This window comes from Hermetia illucens, chromosome 6 (genome assembly GCF_905115235.1).
Source record: "Hermetia illucens chromosome 6, iHerIll2.2.curated.20191125, whole genome shotgun sequence".
In the NCBI taxonomy this organism is placed as follows: domain Eukaryota; kingdom Metazoa; phylum Arthropoda; class Insecta; order Diptera; family Stratiomyidae; genus Hermetia; species Hermetia illucens.
This window is the reverse complement of record NC_051854.1, coordinates 67,862,897-67,880,351: the sequence shown is the minus strand read 5'-3', so window position 1 is coordinate 67,880,351 and position 17,455 is coordinate 67,862,897. Positions and strand designations below refer to the sequence as shown.

The following is a 17,455-nucleotide window of genomic DNA, read 5'->3' as shown; positions in this document are numbered from 1 at the left end:
GTGCAAACAAACCGTGTCTGATAATCCAATTACGAAAAAGAAATTTTATTTATTTGAAAAACAATTTAGACGTATGGAAATTAAGTTACGTGGATTTCTGTTTATTCCACAATTAAACGCTAAAAATGCTAAAGGAAAGTAAAAAATTTCTTCGCATGAATATAAATTTGACCGCAATTTCTTGCTACTGAAAGCCTGCAATTTGCGGGTGCTGAACGGAGGGAGTTTCTGTCAGATATGAAAATTTTGAACGGGCGCCAAATAGTCACACGCCTGTTATTGCAAATTGCAATTTAAAATCAGAAGAATTGCAACACGGTAAATCATTTTGAAATTTATGTGTGTATGTTGGGGCAGCTTTTCCTACGCCTCAAAATTACTCAGCGCAACGAAACGATGCACATTTGGTGGATGAGAGTTTCTTGAATTTTATGTGAAAGATCGAGTTGCTGAAATGTGTCTTTTGAATCGAACTTTGCAGAGCAAATAAATAGTTTTTGATTAATTTCACTGAATTGAAGTGTTTTCTTTTGGAACGTTCATAAAATGCATTCCTAGTCATCATGGAAATTTCAGGAATGAATTTGAATTTTATACTTGCTTTACGATCATCAAATTGGCTTGCACAAGAGCCGATTTCCTTGGGAAAGTATCTATTAATTTGGAATTTTCCTCTCTTTTAGGATACTCGAACGCATATTGTACAAGAAATTTTCCAAAACGAACAGTCGTACGTAGAAGATCTCCAGACAGTAATTGTTGTAAGTAAAGATAACTATTTAATCTTATCCGAATACAAATTAATCAATTCTATTTTTACAATTTTTCAGAAATACTTGAACGTTCTGAAAACACCCGAATACGCCGGAATGATTGACTCAAAAACAGTGGATGAGATATTTTTTATGGTTCCAGAGATTTTGAGTATTCACGAAAGATTTTTAAATGAATTGCGTCGCCGTTTGGAGGTGTGGGAGCCCCAACAAATGGTTGGCGATGCATTCACGGAAGCGGTAGGTTGACTTTCTTTCACTTCTTCTTTTTTGTGTACTGTTATCACTATAGCCTGATGATTTTACTAAATCGGCAAGGGAAACTCAAGCACAGTTTCATTGAAAATTTGGGGAAAAACAGTAACCATAAGGAGACAGTGTGGATGAGGATATACAAAACACCATTGCCCGTTGGTCTGCGCTTTTTAAAGTTTAAAAGCAAAGTAAATATTTTTTTTAGAACTTCCTAAACAGTTCAAATGAGAAGACAAGACGTATTAATTATAGGAAACCGCTGATGAAGCCAGAAATCGCGAATTTAATACATACTATTTATTAATTTAAACTCACCTTGACATACTAAACATGTTTTTTCTGGTGACAACAGAATCACAACCCCCAGGTCCATCTTTTGCCCGGCAAATCTCACGCATTCGAAAACACGTCCTGCGCAACAATTTTGCATGTTGGACAGCATGGTTAGACGCTACGCTCAAAATGTTAAAAAGATACCTGCCTGTTTACTCTTGGATTAGGTCAGGTTTTTGTCCCGCTTTGAAAATCCGGGCTAATTTGGTGTATCTCTTTTATGAACTAATCAATCTATTTATCAAAACTAACTTCCTTCAGTAAACAAGGAACATTACTCAGTCCTCCCTACAAACGAATCAATTCAGAAAGGATGCAAAAAGAAAAATAAATTACACATTTCGAGTGCATGTTCCTCTATGGCACTGAAAATAAGGTTCCGAAATAATATTTGCCACCTTTGAACGAAGAAACAAGTTGACAAGCTGAACGCTTCAGATAGAAAAGGTTGCGTGTATTCCTTATATCAAAATAGTGGACATTTGTCGCATTTTTACCTAGCTCGTAATGTAATGCATATACATATTCACCATCATTATCATCGTCAACGGCGCAACAACTTGTATCCGGTCGAAGTCTGCCTTAATAAGGAACTCCAGACATCCCGGTTTTGCGCCGAGGTCCACCAATTCAATATCCCCAAAAGCTGTCTGCGGCCTGGCCTACGCCATCGCTTCATCTCGTCTGCCTCGTTTTCTTTTTCTACCATAGATATTGCCATTATAGACTTTCCGGGTGGGATCATCCTCATCCATACGGATTAAGTGACCCGTCCACCGTAACCTATTGAGCCGGATTTTATCCACAACCGGACGGTCATGATATCGCTCATAGATTTTGTCGTTATGTAGGCTACGGAATCGTCCATCCTCATGTAGGGGGCCAAAACTTGGTCCGAAGATTCTACTCTCGAACGGGACCAAGAGTTCGCAATTTTTCTTGCTAAGAACCCAAGTTTCCGAGGAGTACATGAGGACTGGCAAGATCATTATCTTGTGCAGTAAGAGCTTTGACCCTATGGTGACGAGCGAAACAGGTTTTGTAAGCTGAAATAGGCTCTGTTGGCTGGCAACAACCGTGAGCGGATTTCATCATCGTAGCTGTTATCGGTTGTGATTTTCGACCATAGATAGGAGAAATTATCAACGGTCTCAAAGTTGTAGTCTCCTATTTTTATTCTCCCCGTTTAATCCCCCGAACTCTTGGTCGCGTTCGAGAGAAGCAGTTCCTCCGCAGAATTTTTGGCCCCCTACATGAGGATGGACGATTCCGTAGTCTACACAATGACAAAATCTATGAGCGATACCATGACCGTCCGGTTGTGGATAAAATCCGGCTCAATAGGTTACGGTGGACGGGTCACTTGATCCGTATGGATGAGGATGATCCCACCCGGAAAGTCTATAAGGGCAATATCTATGGTAGAAAAAGAAGACGAGGCAGATCCTGCCTAAGATGGAACGATGGCGTAGGTCAGGACGCCAGACAGCTTTTAGGGATATCGAATTGGTGGACCTCGGCGCAAAACCGGGATGTCTGGAGTTCCTTATTAAGGCAGGCCTAGACCGGATACCGGTTGTTGCGCCGTTGATGATGGTGCAACTGTTGTCCATATTCCAACAGTTTTTCCATCGCTTGCCGCAGGGAGAAAATCTGATCTGTTGCTGATTTGCCTGGAGTGAAGCCTCTTTGGTATGGGCCAATGATGTTCTGGGCGTATGGGGCTATCCGGCCTAGCAAGATAGTGGAGAATATCTTAAAGATGGTACTCAGCAATGTGATACCTCTATAATTGCTGCACTGTGTGATATCTCCCTTTTTAAATATGAGACAGATAATGCCTCTTTGCCAATCGTCAGGCATTGATTCGCTGTCCCATACCTTGAGCACAAGTTGATGAACCACCTGGTGTAACTGGTCGCCTCCATATTTAACCAATTCGGCTGTAATTCCATCGGCTCCTGGCGACTTATGATTTTTTAGCCGATGAATTGCACGGACTGTTTCTCCTAAACTTGGTGGTGGCAGTATTTGTCCGTCGTCTTCAGTTGGCGGGACCTCCAACTCGCCGATGTTCTGGTTGTTCAGTAGCTCATCAAAGTATTCAACCCATCGCTCTAATATGCCCATTCTGTCGGAAATCAGATTTTCCTCTTTGTCTCGGCAAGACAATTTCATCGGCTTTAATCGCATTCCTCTTATTTTAAACATGAATTGATTTTAAAGCCATTCGAAATCAGTGCGCAACAATAGGAGCCCAAACAACAGCGGATTTATGAAGCAAAAACAAACTCATTGGGTTTACTATTCCGTTATTCTCATTAGCAAACCTAGCAATAATATTATCTTATGCTGAGATTATAGTCCTGGATGCGATATGTCTCGCGATTGATAGGCAGGGCAGCCCCAATATATATGTAACTTAGCTTCGTATTTTACGAAAATAGTGATTAGTGGTTCCACATACAGGAAGAAGAAGTCACGCAGGTCACGGGATAAATTTTCCGATAATGGGAAGAGTGCCAGCTGATACCACGTTTCAAGATCCAACTGATTCGATGCTGTTTCACTTTATACCGTCGCTAACACAAGACCTGAAGCTCAATCTTCCATAGATCCTATTTATACCTTTGATGTACTCTCTCTCAATCATATATGTTCCGAGGATTAGAAAGCAAAACGAATTGATTTGACACCATTCAGGGACTAGTCAGGAAAAATACCAAAGTCAATTCAATTTTTTCCAACAGGAAGGGTCCTAGATATTGGTTTAACGCCCAAGAAAACTGGAAAACACAATATCTGACGATACCTACCAGCCTGTATTCACCTCGTCTCCCTCTCCCTCACCCCATATCGTAGGATTGCGGCTTTTCATTAAGGAAGAACTTAATTACACCTATGCGTCTCGGGATCTCACTAAGGTATGTACCGACAGTACTCCCAACTGGTGTTCTTTCCACTTTAATAGAGGTAGAGCTCTTAGAGAGGCAGAGATGAATTGAATAAGTTGGGTTTTGTTGGTGTTTCCCTTTATCGGTCGTAAGTCTACCTGTCAAAACGGATCGTCCACTGTTTCGGTAATTTTGGGGGTTTGTGGGATCAACGCCGTTGCAATTCTCAGAAACAACCGGCTACGACGTATGATTTGTAGTTAAGAACAATGAGGAGATTAAAGAATACCTTACCGAACTGGGTGACATATCGATAAACAGGCGTGTGTCGGTTGTTACTTCTATGGACTCGCATTTACATGCTGGCGATTATGCCTTATTTCTGCTTTTGTTTCAAGTGTTAGTTGTGCTGGCATTTTAAGATTACCATACCTAAATATTCTACTAATGTCAAAGGGGTTAGAATAATGATCAAGCAAACTGCTACAAGTAAGTCCCAGAAAATCTAGGGACGTCAATAATATATATTTCTTCCCTCTTCGCTATTAGTTTGATTATTTTTACTATAAATTACCTTTTTCCGCAGTTCTCTAAACCAGACGTCCTAGAAACGTACACTCTGTTCGTGAATAATTGCAATCGAGCTAAGGACGCAATTCGAATGACCTGCCAGGCGAGGCCAGCGTTTTCACGGTTTCTACAGAACACATCGCGTGAACACAAGGGCAAGCTCACATTGGACAATTTGCTCATTAAGCCAGTTCAGAAGTTTCCAAAGTAATGACTAAACATTTTATAAATTTATCAACACACATTCTTATTGTACCACTTCATTAATGTCTACTGACAAATATTTCAGCTACGAACTATTATTCCGAAGACTGATAAAACATACCGATATCGATCATCCTGATCAGAAGCCACTACAGGACGCTTTAAAATTAGCTCATGACATACTTTTGCATATAAATGCTAAAAAGAAAGAAGGTCAAGAAAATGGCCAACGTGAAGCTGCGCTACGTGAACTAGAAGGCGTTATTGAAGGCATCAACGATTTAGTTGCACCTGATCGAAATTTTATAGCATTAGATGTGGTTTCGATGCCGAATGGACAAGGAGCAAGGAAAGAACGTGGATTTTTCCTGTTTAGTGATTTACTAGTCATAACAAGTATAAAACGAAGGAGTGGAACTATAAGAAAACCAAATACGTAAGTAAAGAACTTCAATGAGTTTTTCTATTTTTTCGTTAAAATTAATTTTTTATTTAAGAAAAAATGTAAAACAAGATTTTGCTGAAAGTATTGCCCATGGGCTGCCAATACTTTTTCCCGTCTTCCTGGAAACATTAGAATTGCACGTCGAAAAGAACCATTTTTTGAGCCTATGCAAGATTCGCTCGGTTTTTCCAACCTTTATAGTTCGCCGGGAATTGCCACTCTCTAATTAACGAATTGCGATGTCACATGACACATCTGACAGAGTCTGTCACGTCTCTCTCTCCTCCTATAGCCTTCTGGGCTGAACTATCCTCACCGATACAGATAAGGTGACCAGCCCATTATAGCCTATTGCCCCGGATTTTATCCATGGCTTTACGTTCGTGATCGCTTCAGAATTGTCCATCCTAGTGTAGGGAGTCAAAATTCTTCAAAAGATTCTTATCTCGAACGCGACAAAGAGCTCACAATTTTTTTTTTGTAAGAATCCAAGTCTCGAAAGAATTTATGAGGACTTGAAAGATCTTATACCGTAATAGCTTTGACTCTATGGTGAGATGAAATACGCTCTGTTGCCTAGTGGTATTTGATGCTGTTGTTGCCAGCATATATGTCATAAATGAAGATCTCTCTCCGATTGCCAACTGCTTGATCAGGATGAAAGCAGTCTGTACATCCTGGGATTTTCTTTCAATGATATCAACATTATATCGTCAGCATGAGCTTTAGCATCAACATCACGGAACCCTTTTTCCAAGGTTAAAAAGAATGGATGCTATAATAGAGCATCTTCTTGTTGGTAGCGAAAGGTCTCGAAAGTGATTCTGCTGCTACTCTGACAGCAGAAAGTCAGCTTAGTTAGTGCTGTTAGTTTTGTGGACCGTGTACAATTTTACCCTGGTTATCCTATCGTTGTCTTTAAATTTTATGAAAAGTTGGTGCGCTTTCAATAGTTTTCCGGTCGACTGACACAGAGATAATCTGATTATTGCTGATTTGTATGAAGTGGAGCTATCTGGCCTAGCCAACTTATGATTCCTTAGCTGATGAATTCCATGGATCGTTTCCTCTGTATTTGATGATGGTATCATTTGTTCGTCATCTTCAGTTAACGGAACCTCCAACTTTTCGAGATTATGATTGTTAAGCAGTTCACAAAATACATAATCCATCGTTCGAATGTGCCCATTGGTTCTGAAATCAGATTTCCCTCATTGTTTCACAGAATGAGCATAAAGGGTGTATGGCTTCATCCTACTTGGGCCTGCTTTGTACTTCTTGAGTGCACAGACCTGTTAGTTTTCTCAAGCTTCCATTTTCTGTCTGTGAAGTTGTTTCTCCGCTCGACGGTGGTCGTAGTCAATATCTACGCGTGCCCACGTTCTCAACTCATCATCTAAATATGTTTATAGCCATACCATGTAGTTGTTGCGGCATCAATTCACCCTAGAAATAAATGGTAAGCTGAAAATCATTTACCTGAACGGGTCTCATTGTTGCTTAATGAAGATATCAGCGCGACCTGAAATGACTGATTGGAACCTCGATTTATGCACTCGGTATTTGTATTGACATGCAACGGTATCATCCAGCTGCGTTGAGGAATAATACCGAGAGCACTAACTGGGAATTATATCTATGCAATTATCGTTTAAACGTCAGATGCTCGTTAAGTCCCCTAACGAGCTAAAATAGCTTAAAATTTAGTGGGGTGACTGTAAGCAATCTCAGGGCCCGAAACATCTCCTTTGGTCATAAGAAAAGTATACGTTAACTTAAAAGTATGTTCGCTGCATAGACTAGGCGGCTCTGACGATATATGGTATAACTTCCTGTAACTTGTGTTATCGTCCATTTGGGAAGTATACCTGGTAGCTTATATAAAAGCCACTGGCTCGAACAGTTTCTGGACTCCACGCAACTTTTTGGATCCTGCTAAGTTTGATTCTATTGTACTTTCTTTTCAGCGCAGGCTAGGTCAAAAGAGACAGGTAGATATCGGACAAACTACGGCTAGGTACATCTATAAAACCATTTTCACATGAAGCTCTGAGTTCTTCACGAAAAACTTTTGCAAGATTTGAAAACTGCACCGGTCTAAGCCACAGTTTTATATTTAGTCTCCAATTCAACTTCGCATGGTAAAACAGTGCAGTATTTGCACAATTAATGACGGGAGGTATAATTCGGGCATCTGCGTTTTAATAATGAATAACATCAAATCAGTTTTGGTTGAAATTATGAAAATTTATGATAATTCAATATCATCCCCAAAAGCTACCCAGGCCTATTCTGGTTAGTGCCTCTCTGATGGGTTTGTTGCTAATATTGTTGAATGTTCAGGAAGGCTGCTAACGTATATTGCTTATGGCATAATGTCCGTACAATCTCACGTCAAGGGCAGTCTTTGTGGGTTTGCCTTTGACTTAGGCAAGTTAAGAGCTGAGGATAGGTGATCTTTTCATAATCGTCCATAAAGAGATATCTAGAACAATATTTAGGGTTTTCAAAACAAAGAGGAAATAAGACTTATTGTCATAAAGTCCTTCGAAGATTCATGGCTCCCTCTAGCCGCCTTCGATACTACTACTACAGGTATATGGGAGAGTGCAATACAACTTCGGCAGACCTTTACCAGCCAGAGAACAACCTTATCCTGCTGCTTCTATGGCATATCTGGTATTATCTCATCTAGGCCAGGAGGTCCATACGGTGAGGAGCTGTCTGATTCCTTCCATCGAGAGAACCGATCCAATGTTCCAATGTTCAGCGTTTGGAATTGTATAATCTCCAAACTGGGTTCTAAGCACTAGTCGTCCTCGTTTGTGAACAAGTGCGTCCGAACTGGTACCGCCAGGATCCAATTGTTTGATTTTGTAAAAAGGATGGTTGTCTCTGTTTTCTACGCAGAATGTTACTGATCCTCGCGGAGTTGATGCTTTAGATAGCTTTACAGTAATCCAGTCAGAACTGTTTCGTCCCTAGTACTACTCTTGTACAACTTAAGACAGCGCTCATATGGTTGCCCGTATTTCTGCTTGTAACAGTTGTTGAAGATCTCCTTTTTCATCTTCATCTTCTTGAGATTAGATAGATCTTCATTCCACTATTTTGCACTTCCTTTAGTTGTATGAAGAAACCAAATGTGATCAGAAAAAGTTCTTAATCCTCCATAGTCTTTAAAAAAGTAATATAAAGAACGTCCAATCAGTTCCACAATTCCTTGAACTTGGAAAATTGAAATTTGGCTTACTGTCCTTATTACACACCGATAGGGTAATGTTAATAATAAAGTTAAAAGGAGATCCACATCGTTCCGACCTGACACTTAATGTCAACGACAGTATAACCTATTAACAGATTTCCTTTCTTTGTCGTGATAAATAAAACTAAATATTGTATATCCGCTGTGAGTGTAGTTCGGTCATGTAAACTGAGGAGGCATACAGTTTAGTCTAGTTTAACCAAGTTCAGATGGCTGGAACATAGGTCGCAGACTATGAGCTTTTCCCGATCAACATTGAGAGAATATGTTGTACTGTTTGTCCTGGTGCTCTTTTCCTGTCATTTGTCCTCTAATTCAGTGCCTTTACATAAAGGTAACCTCGATGTTTTCCCCCCGAGGCAATCTAACAGATTGGTCGAGCACTTCAGGTGATGCAGATTGATTTGTACTACCCTTAGCTTTGCCCGCCTAAGAAGTGGTGCCGAATTTCATCTCCTTCAGCATTTTGGCAGTGTCGATAGGAATGAGGTCATCGCCTCAATACCTCGAGCTCAAAAGTTCTAACCACAGACCGTAATTTGTGATTCGCCATTTCTAATGTCTCCAAACACTCTCCAATAATGAGGAGTAAGAAAGGTAGACTATCGTTTTGGGGATCTTAGTCCTTTAACGCCATCTAATCATCGATTGGCACCGCAGGATTGTGAAGGCGCAAATATATGATGAGATCTTGTGAATACGGACCTTGAGCAGTCAAATCCGAGCAACAGGTCTTCCAAAAATTTTGCCATACGGGATCAATTTCACCTTTATGCACTCAAATGTGCCGCTGACCTTAGCGAAGCATGGATTCTGAAAATTCCAGGAGAACTGGTTTCCGCAAATTACGACATGCTATCCACGGACCAACTAGGAGGGGTTAAAACAGCTTTGAATAGTGCATTTGGAAGAATATTCTTGATAACCAACTCTGGCATTGGTAATGGTCTACGCATTAAATTCAGCGTCAACGACCTATGTTTTCATGGCCTATAGCCTATCGCTATGCCCTACGTGGCTCTCATAGTTATGGCTTTGATGATTTCAACTGTATTTTGGATCCCTCAACGGCATTATCGGCCTCACTATTTTTGGCAGCTTTTTGCAGAATAAATGTAGCCTGGTGTTGGCTCTTGAGACGACTTTTTCTCGGCGTTTTCAGTCGGCATAATTGGTAGCTTTCACTGTGTTAATTTCATGAGAAGTCCATGACTGGATGGTTTTGGCGCTCGACTCAAGCATTTTGAAGACAGCGACTTCCAGGCTGAAAACCGATAGTGCACCCTTCACCTCCGTATGAAAAGTCCGCAGTCACCGGCTTCATCACAAAGGTATTGCGCTGTCATCGAGTCCGCATACTCCAAACCAAGCTCCCCCCACATCCTCCAATCCGCCAGTTTTTTCTTCAGTTAATCCATTCGTCACTTGTCTTTAGAACATGACCACCAGTCAAGTGGCCGATACGCTCTTCATCTGCCAGCAGGCAGTTTTCAGCGTCATGTGAGGACTTGCATGCCGATGTAACCGTAATCTTATGCTGACCCTACCCTGTTTTCCTTCGTATTACCAATTTCCCACCGTATTACCAATATGGTAATTGCTTCTCCACCAACGTGTGAATAATTTTAAGGTTTTTAACCAGAAGTTTCCTCAATTCCTTTTCTTCAAAGTATATTTTGTAGCCATATAGGTGATTGGACGAAGAAGGAGGCTCCGACGTGCACCGAAATTTATATAGAAACCGAATTTGGATATATAGTTCTCTCGTTTAAAAGTATTTCACTTTAGTTCGGCATCTTGCCTCATTTACAACTGAGCCGGAGAAGTATCAGAAGATGCATGCAATCCGCTGTGGATTTCCCCTTTTAAACTGGCTACTAAAGAAGCAAGCAAGCGCGTGCCGATAGCTGTTTGCTTGGAACTGTAATTAAGTGCTAAGCGATCTGAATCTTTAAAATTCTGTTTGTTGAATAGGTAAGTCCTCGTGGTTGATAACAATCATCTTCAATCACAGCTTCAAGTACTCAAGCCTGTTGTTCATTGTACTACCCCTTAAATGGCAAGGTATCTTGGCCTGAGGACGCCGAGCTGCTACATATGGAGTGCAGGACCAATTTTGCTATGTGATAGTTTAAGGAGCAGTGTTCCGTTAAAAGCTCTACTACGGTTCTCATGTCCCACTTCTCAAGGGACAAAGATTTTTGGCTGCCGACAAAAATTCAAATTTCCCTATTCGTCTGGATGAATCCTTGTAATTTCACCCTTCGCTGGCCGGATGCCAAATGCTGGTTCTAGTTCTACCATTGGATAACCAGAGCATTAGCGAGCCAGTCACCTACATCAGGAATATTCCCTTCAGTCCGCCAACACTCAGCAGCAACTGGTGACAACTCCACGCCAATTGGCTTGATATGTTGTTGCTATTTATTACTGATTATGCTGCCCGACTTTCGGAATCAATTCGAATGGTGCGACTCCCCATTATTGTTGCAGACATTGTTCCGCTACCAATAAAATGGTCCCATGAACAAATTTTGCCGCAAGACTCCTCACCCCAATCCGTCTTCCATGACTGACTCATCGATGTAGATTATTAAGTCTATGGTCCTAAAAGACTCGTCCTCATTTGTAGATCATTCTTCTCTCTTAATGATTATGATGGACTGTGGCTTCTGAAACACAAATCCCGAAACTATGCGACCAGCAGACATCAGAGATAACTGATGTTCGCCAAGAGATTTGGAGATGGATTTTGGTAGCTACTAAAGAGGTCATACCTTACATACATATAAGATACCTATAATAATAAAGTGGATTTTCTATTAAAAATGAAAGAAAATCTTTTGTTTGGCACTTAGCTAACTTAGCTATTCTTCTATTTTTAGGACCGTCTGTCCTGGAAGTGTCGCATCGACTTTAGATACAAATAAATATAAGTTCCTTATGAAAATACCACTTGATAATATGGAAATAGTGAAATGTAAGTATGAGTGAATCCCTCATAATTGGAAATTATATTTTAACATATCAAACATTTCAGCTAAAGACGAAAGTGTGCGGAAAATTATGAGCGAAATAGATCAATTAGTGGACGACTGCAACAAAATCCAGCAAATTTCGAAAATAGTGTCGAGTTTGCGGTATCCTCATCAACATCTCGAAGAAACATTAAAGGATTTACATCGTGATATTGACAGCCAATTGAAGGATCTGAAGTCCCAGGACAATCAATTGAATATGCTGGAACTTACCTTCCAATTGCCGTAAGTAAACTAACAGTGTTTTGTATTTTTTGAATATCTGAGATAATGTTATGAGATACTCTTTTAGAAATGGAATTCAGAATATCACGGTTGCGTTTAGTAAGCCCGAAACACGTTCACAGTGGGAGGAGAATTTCAACGACGCAAAACAGAAACTTGGTATTTTTGTCTTAGGAATAGTTTCATTTTTAAATTAATCGAAAAATGCATGTCCAAATAAAAACGAAGAGATTAGAAAGACATTTGGAACTATGTAGGAAAACAGCGGGTATAATTTTAATTTATTCACAGCTGCTTCTCTAGAACGCCATCCAATTCCCGAGTTCCTTACATCAATACCCATACGAAAGACGAGAGCTGGCTTACAATTTACCTGTGCAGCACCGACCCTGAGCAGTCAGAAGGATGTGTGGGTTTGCAATAGTGATGGTTATGTGGGTCAAGTATGTGTCCTTAGTCTATTCCCCGAACCAACTGTGACAAGCTGCAATGGGGTGTGTAACGCTAGAATATTATGTGTTGCGTCGGTTCCAGCTTGTAACGACTTGTAAGTAAACAGCAGCATTGAGGATTCATTTGCTACACCTTCAGAAATTCAAATATATTGTAACCAGTTTTTAGTTGCCTTTGTTGTCTTTTCTTGGTCCTCATTTTACCAACTGGTAATTATTTTTTCCAGGAATGACCAACACAGTATAAGTTCGTCGAATTGTGAAACTCCGCGCAGTTCAAGGAACTCAAACTCATCAACCTGCCCTTCAGTCGATAAGAAACACACCAAGAGCAAAACGGACACTGGTAGTGATATCAAGTTGGACTCGAGTAGCTCTAGTTCTGATTCGGAGCCTGATAATCAAGAACCAGCGCCAAGTCCATCACCTGCGGTTTCAGCACATCACCATCAGGTACGAGATTGTCCAAACTCACCCCCTTAATTACTTTACATGATGGCAAGTGTGGTTTTTTGGATGTGCTACTTTTTCATATGGATTTACCAACTCAATTTTATTGTCAGGATTCATCCGACGATACCGATGGCCTTCAGTCAACCATGTGGTTGGGAACAGAGGATGGTTGCATCCACGTATACAATTGTACCGACAATATTCGTATTAAGAAGAATAAAATCAAAATTCAGCACGTTAGTGCTGTCTATTCCATTTTGTACCTTGACAATAGAGTTTTCGTTTCGTTAGCGAATGGTGATATTTGTGTATACCTTAGGGATAGTTGTGAGTAGTTAGCTATGACGACAGTTTTCTTTCATTTATATATATTTATATTTTCGCAGCTGGATGGAATACGACGTCACCGCATTGCTTGCCAATTGGTTCAGTGACGAGTCCTGTCAACCGCTTATTGAATGTTCAAGGCAAATTGTGGTGTTCAATACAGGGTATTATAAAGGTGTTAGACACGAAAACACTGCAGGTAAGAAAATTGAAAATATTATTATTTTTCAGAGGTTTTTGCTGAAGGAAAATATATTTCAATTCGTTTAATGGGTACCTCGTAGCCAAACCCCCTTTTTTAATGCAATGAATTTCACCGGAATTGCAGAAACAACAATTGAAACAAATTGATAACCGGAAACTCGGCGCTTCAATGGGAAATGTTTTCTAGATTTATTGTGTAAGAATGTTTGGGTGCACGATGCTTCAGCGGGCAGTGTACATGAGCATGTTCGACGCTTCATTTTATCTCTTAGGGAGCTGTAATTTCATGCATAAGAAGCAATCTTAGCCTACTTCAAATTTGTTAATAGCAATCGCATTTCCATCAGACTGTCCAGTGTTATGTTCCGTATGATTATTATGATTTTAGGAAGAACCTTAGTGGGGCTTTGGAATAAATTCATAAAATATTATTAACTTCATTTGAGGAGATATTGATATGATAGGGTATTGTGAAGTACTGTGAGGCCTAGATTTTGTAAAGAGCGCCGCCCTGATCCGTTTCCATCGAATTTCGTGTCAATAGGTGTAACCTTTTCTGACAAAAATGTCTGTGACTGACAATGAACTGATTTTAATAAATTCTTCTTCTAACTTCTTGATAGCACTAGAATTTATACCATTGATGTGCATTTTTGATCAATTATATAATTGAAATCCTAGAACATGTTGTCCACTTCAGTTCTGGAGAGGATCAGGAATCGGTTATCTATCTACTTCCCCAAAGTGGCGATATCATATCTCCATGAGGGCAGCATTTCGTTGTTTCTATTGTCAGATAGTGATCTACACTTATTTTATTATAGATTCACTTAAGTAAAGGAAGAGCGCATAGTCGAAAGTCACTCATCAAGTACTCGCCTTTCAAATGTCCTCCATCTTGGGAACCAAGGAACGAGGATCAGGTTTTCATTTAGCGGGCATAACCTTAGCGTCGCTCTACTATTTTCTCTAGACATTTTAGCGAGAAAGTTGAAAGGCTTTAGTATGAAGACTACTCTATGTTTTTGTCGAATGGTTGGTATGTACCTCAGAGCAGCCTAAAATATGTGTCAAGGGGCTTTACACAATCTTTTATATACGGTGTCCCGACAAAATTGATAAGAGTAACTAGGGTGATCACTAGTCAGGATCAGCAGGCTAAATAAAAGCAGGATCACTCTCGAGACCATTCGACATCAACAACGGACAAGAAGTTGTCCTATCGTACATCCTTTTCAACCTGGCCGTGGAAAAAGACATCTGCGATGCTGTTATTAATGCGAGAGGCACTATTCTTTGTGACCTATGCTGACGATATCGACATCATTGGAAGAACAACTCGAGATGTACAAACCGCCTTCATCCAGATCGAGTAGGCGGCACGATTTTGTGTTGGACATCAATGAAGGCAAGACGAACTATATCATGGAAGCATCAACACCAAAAAACAAAGAGGCACCAACATTGAATCGCACTGGTGAAATAAGAACAATAAAGATAGGAGACTACAATTTTGAGACAGTTGATAAGGGTAAAAAATCGGAACCGATAAGAGCTATGGCGTTGAAATCTGTACACGGTTTTGGGCTGCCAACAGAATCTACTTCAGCTCACAAAAACTATTCCGCTGGAAACATCTCACCGATAGGGTCAAAACTCTTATTGTATAAGACAATGCTCTTGCCAGTCCTCATGTATTCCCCGCAGGCTTGGGTTCTTAGCAAGAAAAATTGCGATTACTTAACCATGTTTGAGGGAAGAATCCTCCGAAGAATTTTTAGCCTACCACAAGAGAATGGACGATTTTGTAGCCTATATACCGATGAAATCTATGAACGTTACCATGACCGTCTGGTTGTGGACAAAATACGGCCGAATAGATTGCGGTGGGCGGGTCAATTAATCCGTATGAATACATGGTTGCCCTTCATCTCTTGGCGGGGTGTAGCGTGTCAACCACAACTACGCGTCATCGTTCGCGGTTATGTGAAATGCGCTTCAACTTCTTCACGCTTCCTAGATATACAATATGACCTACGCTGTCGATGCTCTGCCCATTAATGCAGATAGGGAGAGCGCCATTATCCATCAGACTGAGAACCTTGAGTTTGTTGGTGTTTATCTTCAGTTCAAGTCAAATTGCCTCTCTTTCCAAATCCAGAGCCATTTGGCTCTATCGGTCCATAACTCGGTGAGCAAACAGATGTTATCAGCATAGTCGAGGTGTTTGAGAAAAGATGTCATCGTCCACGTCCTCCGGACAAGACCGCATGAAGAATTTCACCGATAACAAGAAGAAATAATATAGGTTGCAGGATGCAAACCTGGCGGACTCGGCTTTGGACCTCAAAATCCTTCGAGATTTTATCTCGGTGCAGCATATAACAATTTGCGCCATCATTTGTCACTCTGATTATAACTATTAGTTTCTCTGAAATGCCCCTCCTTCGTAGAGCACTCCAAATACACTTGTTGTTCACGCTGTCGAAAGTTTTTTCGAAACCGATAAAGAGCTGGTGCAGCAAAGATCCAAATTCCGTGCACTGTTTCAAAACGATCCGTACGGTGTTGATGTGATCAATGCAGGAGGACCCGAAGCGGAAATCAGCCTGATCTCTGTCGATCAAGCTTTCCAGATGCTCTTTGATGCGTTCCAAGATTATTTTGTGGTGGAGTGAGCAATTTGCGTGTTGGACGCACGCAAGTGCGAATCGCGGTAGCCATTTATTTATTTATTTATCTGAGAGCAAAAAGTGTTTTTCTGTGTCATGACAGAATTCAGTAGAGAATCGAGCAGGAACAGGGCAGCAGAGCTTGACGCCCGGCGAGCGAAAACGTAAGGTTAAAATTTGAACTCCTCGCTTAAATTATAGTAATTATCATAAAAGTAGTGAATAGATTAATAAAAAATAATAAAAAAAACTCAACAACAAAAACAATTACCAATAATTTTAGCTATCACCTTTGCAACGGTAGGGAGCATGCAGTTACCCCTCCACTTATCCTGATCGGATGCCATATGGTTCAGAATCATGGTTCTTTCCACCTATTTAGTTCTTCATAATCAAAGTCGACCGTTGGCGTCCTTCACAGTACCATTGAAAGATTTCCGACCACATGCAAGCTCTTTCGTGATGCGGTATCCAGTTCTGAAATCATTGCGATCTGCAGCATTTTCCGCTTCCCTGACCAGCGCAATAACAAATTGTCTTACCACTCACGGCGTACACTACGCTGAACTTCTCGGGATTTCGCTCGGTATCGGATTTCGAGCGGCGTAATGCCCGCCATTACTGGCAGCGGTCAGTAGAGCCTTCAACCCCTTCCATTCATCGATCCGCTTCCACGATTCCTCAAAGAGTCAGATCTTATGACGCCCCTTCGGGACGTGACCGAAGACTTGTGCAACACCCGAGAAAATAGCATTTTTATGGCGGCCCAATGCTCATCGATATTCTCAGGCGCGTAACTCAGTAGATCTACTGCTCGATCAGCAAGATAGCTTTCCCACTTTTGAGCGACAGCTGGGTCGTACAAATGGTGGATATTGAACTTAGCGGGTTACAGTTCGCCAACCCTGCGAGTAGTAGCGAACGCAACACGTAAGCGAACGTAAGCGACCATCAGATGGTGACCCCCAGGTTGGTAGCAATAAAGTTTTAATATTTGCAAATTGCTAGCCCACAAATTTCTATCCCTTTAAGTCGCCTCTTTCGACAAACAGGGAAGGCTTTGAATATGCTTTTAAGCTTTTAGTGTACTCTTAAGTTGCAACTCACAAGGCACATTGGTGCATCTCGGCGCAAAACCCGGATGTCTGGAGTTCCCTGTTAAAGCAGTCCTAAACCGGATACCTGATGGCCCTGTTGATGATGAAAGGATAATATAGCAGCTCTTGCTTTTGCACTGCTATCCACCGCTCTCGCAATGTTAAAGTTTCTCTTGCAACAATTTTTTGTTAAACGGTTAGCAGAAACCCCTAATTCTCTCCCGTCCAATTCAGTCATCTGATCTCAT

At 40.8% G+C, this 17,455-nt stretch overlaps 1 protein-coding gene across 1 annotated transcript in view; it reads left to right on the top strand.

The window, feature by feature from the left end:
• LOC119659076 overlaps positions 1 to 17,455 on the top strand; it is a 305,119-nt gene that overhangs the window by 284,741 nt on the left and 2,923 nt on the right. The window contains exons 8-18 of the mRNA XM_038066989.1: positions 684 to 761; positions 831 to 1,013; positions 4,842 to 5,032; positions 5,115 to 5,465; positions 11,625 to 11,719; positions 11,780 to 12,002; positions 12,070 to 12,161; positions 12,294 to 12,549; positions 12,682 to 12,907; positions 13,018 to 13,234; positions 13,294 to 13,433. Of these exons, the coding sequence (XP_037922917.1) occupies positions 684 to 761; positions 831 to 1,013; positions 4,842 to 5,032; positions 5,115 to 5,465; positions 11,625 to 11,719; positions 11,780 to 12,002; positions 12,070 to 12,161; positions 12,294 to 12,549; positions 12,682 to 12,907; positions 13,018 to 13,234; positions 13,294 to 13,433 (2,052 nt within the window). The remainder of the gene's footprint in view (positions 1 to 683; positions 762 to 830; positions 1,014 to 4,841; positions 5,033 to 5,114; positions 5,466 to 11,624; positions 11,720 to 11,779; positions 12,003 to 12,069; positions 12,162 to 12,293; positions 12,550 to 12,681; positions 12,908 to 13,017; positions 13,235 to 13,293; positions 13,434 to 17,455) is intronic.